The sequence below is a fragment of the Chiloscyllium plagiosum genome, unplaced genomic scaffold (assembly GCF_037043375.1).
Source record: "Chiloscyllium plagiosum isolate Xiang-an unplaced genomic scaffold, Cpla_swu_hap1 HiC_scaffold_42, whole genome shotgun sequence".
Lineage (NCBI taxonomy): Eukaryota > Metazoa > Chordata > Chondrichthyes > Orectolobiformes > Hemiscylliidae > Chiloscyllium > Chiloscyllium plagiosum.
The window spans coordinates 5,464,002-5,466,213 of NW_028270180.1; the positions used below are offsets into that span (position 1 = coordinate 5,464,002).

Below are 2,212 nucleotides of genomic sequence, written 5' to 3' on the forward strand. Positions count from 1 at the left end.
CTCTCTCTCTCCTCCCCCTCTCTCTCTCTCCCCTTCTCTCTCTCTCCTTCTCTCTCTCTCCCCTGCCCCCCTTCTCTCTCTCTCCCCTGCCCCCCTTCTCTCTCTCTCCCCTGCCCCCCTTCTCTCTCTCTCCCCCTGCCCCCCTTCTCTCTCCCCTTCTCTTCTCTCTCTCTCTCCCCTTCTCTTCTCTCTCTCTCTCCCCTTCTCTTCTCTCTCTCTCTCTCTCCCCCTTCTCTCTCTCTCCCCCTTCTCTCTCTCTCCCCCTTCTCTCTCTCTCCCCTTCTCTCTCTCTCCCTCTTCTCTCTCTCTCCCCCTCTTCTCTCTCTCTCTCCCCCTTCTCTCTCTCTCTCCCCCTTCTCTCTCTCTCTCTCCCCCTTCTCTCTCTCTCTCCCCCTTCTCTCTCTCTCTCCCCCCCCTCTCTCTACCCCCCCTCTCTCTACCCCCCCCTCTCTCTACCCCCCCCCGTCTACCCCCCCCATCTACCCCCCCTCTCTACCCCCCTCTCTACCCCCCCTCTCTCCCCCCCTCTCTCCCCCCCCCCTCTCCCCCCCCTCTCTCTACCCCCCTCTCTCTACCCCCCCCTCTCTCTACCCCCCCCTCTCTCTACCCCCCCTCTCTCTACCCCCCCCTCTCTCTACCCCCCCTCTCTCTACCCCCCCCCCCCTCTCTACCCCCCCCTCTCTCTACCCCCCCTCTCTCTACCCCCCCCCTCTCTCTACCCCCCCCTCTCTCTACCCCCCCCTCTCTCTACCCCCCCCTCTCTCTACCCCCCCCTCTCTCTACCCCCCTCTCTCTACCCCCCCTCTCTCTACCCCCCCCTCTCTCTACCCCCCCCTCTCTCTACCCCCCCTCTCTCTACCCCCCCCCTCTCTCTACCCCCCCCTCTCTCTACCCCCCCCTCTCTCTACCCCCCCTCTCTCTACCCCCCCCTCTCTCTACCCCCCCTCTCTCTACCCCCCCCTCTCTCTACCCCCCCCTCTCTCTACCCCCCCCTCTCTCTACCCCCCCCTCTCTCTACCCCCCCCTCTCTCTACCCCCCCCTCTCTCTACCCCCCCCTCTCTCTACCCCCCCTCTCTCTACCCCCCCCTCTCTCTCTACCCCCCTCTCTCTCTACCCCCCCTCTCTCTCTACCCCCCCTCTCTCTCTACCCCCCCTCTCTCTCTACCCCCCCTCTCTCTCTACCCCCCCTCTCTCTCTACCCCCTCTCTCTCTACCCCCTCTCTCTCTACCCCCCCCTCTCTCTCTACCCCCCCTCTCTCTCTACCCCCCTCTCTCTCTACCCCCCCTCTCTCTACCCCCCCTCTCTCTCTACCCCCCTCTCTCTCTACCCCCCTCTCTCTCTCTACCCCCCTCTCTCTCTCTACCCCCTCTCTCTCTCTACCCCCCTCTCTCTCTCTACCCCCTCTCTCTCTCTCTACCCCCCTCTCTCTCTCTCTACCCCCCTCTCTCTCTCTACCCCCCTCTCTCTCTCTACCCCCCTCTCTCTCTCTACCCCCCTCTCTCTCTCTACCCCCCTCTCTCTCTCTACCCCCCCCTCTCTCTCTACCCCCCCCTCTCTCTCTACCCCCCTCTCTCTCTACCCCCCCTCTCTCTACCCCCCCCCTCTCTCTCTACCCCCCCCCTCTCTCTCTACCCCCCCCTCTCTCTCTACCCCCCCCTCTCTCTCTACCCCCCCCCCCTCTCTCTCCTCCCCACCCTTCTCTCCCCCCCCTCGCTTTCCTCTCCCTCCCTCGGTTTATGTTCACGTCCTGACTGACTGGCTGATTGCATTCTCTGTTCTGAATAATATTTGCTCTATTCTCCTTTTGCAGAGCCCCTTCTGGCAGGAGCACCGACATCTGCTGCTGAAGCTGTTGCCAGGTAACGGTTCTCTTCTTTACTCTCACACCGCAGTGCTGTGTAAGCACGGTTTGGTTAATTTAGGCCTGGTCATTGTTCCTGCTCCGTCTTTACACAAAGTCAGCTTTGAGTTTGTGACAGCCTTTTACACGTTGCCCTGTTGTCACCCAGGACATGGCAACTGGCCACTCTGCCCATCTAATCTCTGCTCCAGCTTCAAACCTCATGTTTCTGTATTCCCCTGTGTGTTTATCCACCCCCACCCCTCCACCCCACCTCAATGCATCAATGCTATTCCCCTTGACTACAGGGCGGCACGGTGGCTCAGTGGTTAGCATTGTTGCCTCCCAGCACCAGGGTCCCAGGTTCAAT

At 61.8% G+C, this 2,212-nt stretch overlaps 1 protein-coding gene across 1 annotated transcript in view; it reads left to right on the forward strand.

The window, feature by feature from the left end:
- Window positions 1–2,212, forward strand: part of tp53bp1 (tumor protein p53 binding protein, 1) — a 69,021-nt gene that overhangs the window by 42,588 nt on the left and 24,221 nt on the right. Inside the window, exon 15 of the mRNA XM_087982016.1 lies at window positions 1,813–1,853. Within this exon, the coding sequence (XP_087838142.1) occupies window positions 1,813–1,853 (41 nt within the window). The remainder of the gene's footprint in view (window positions 1–1,812; window positions 1,854–2,212) is intronic.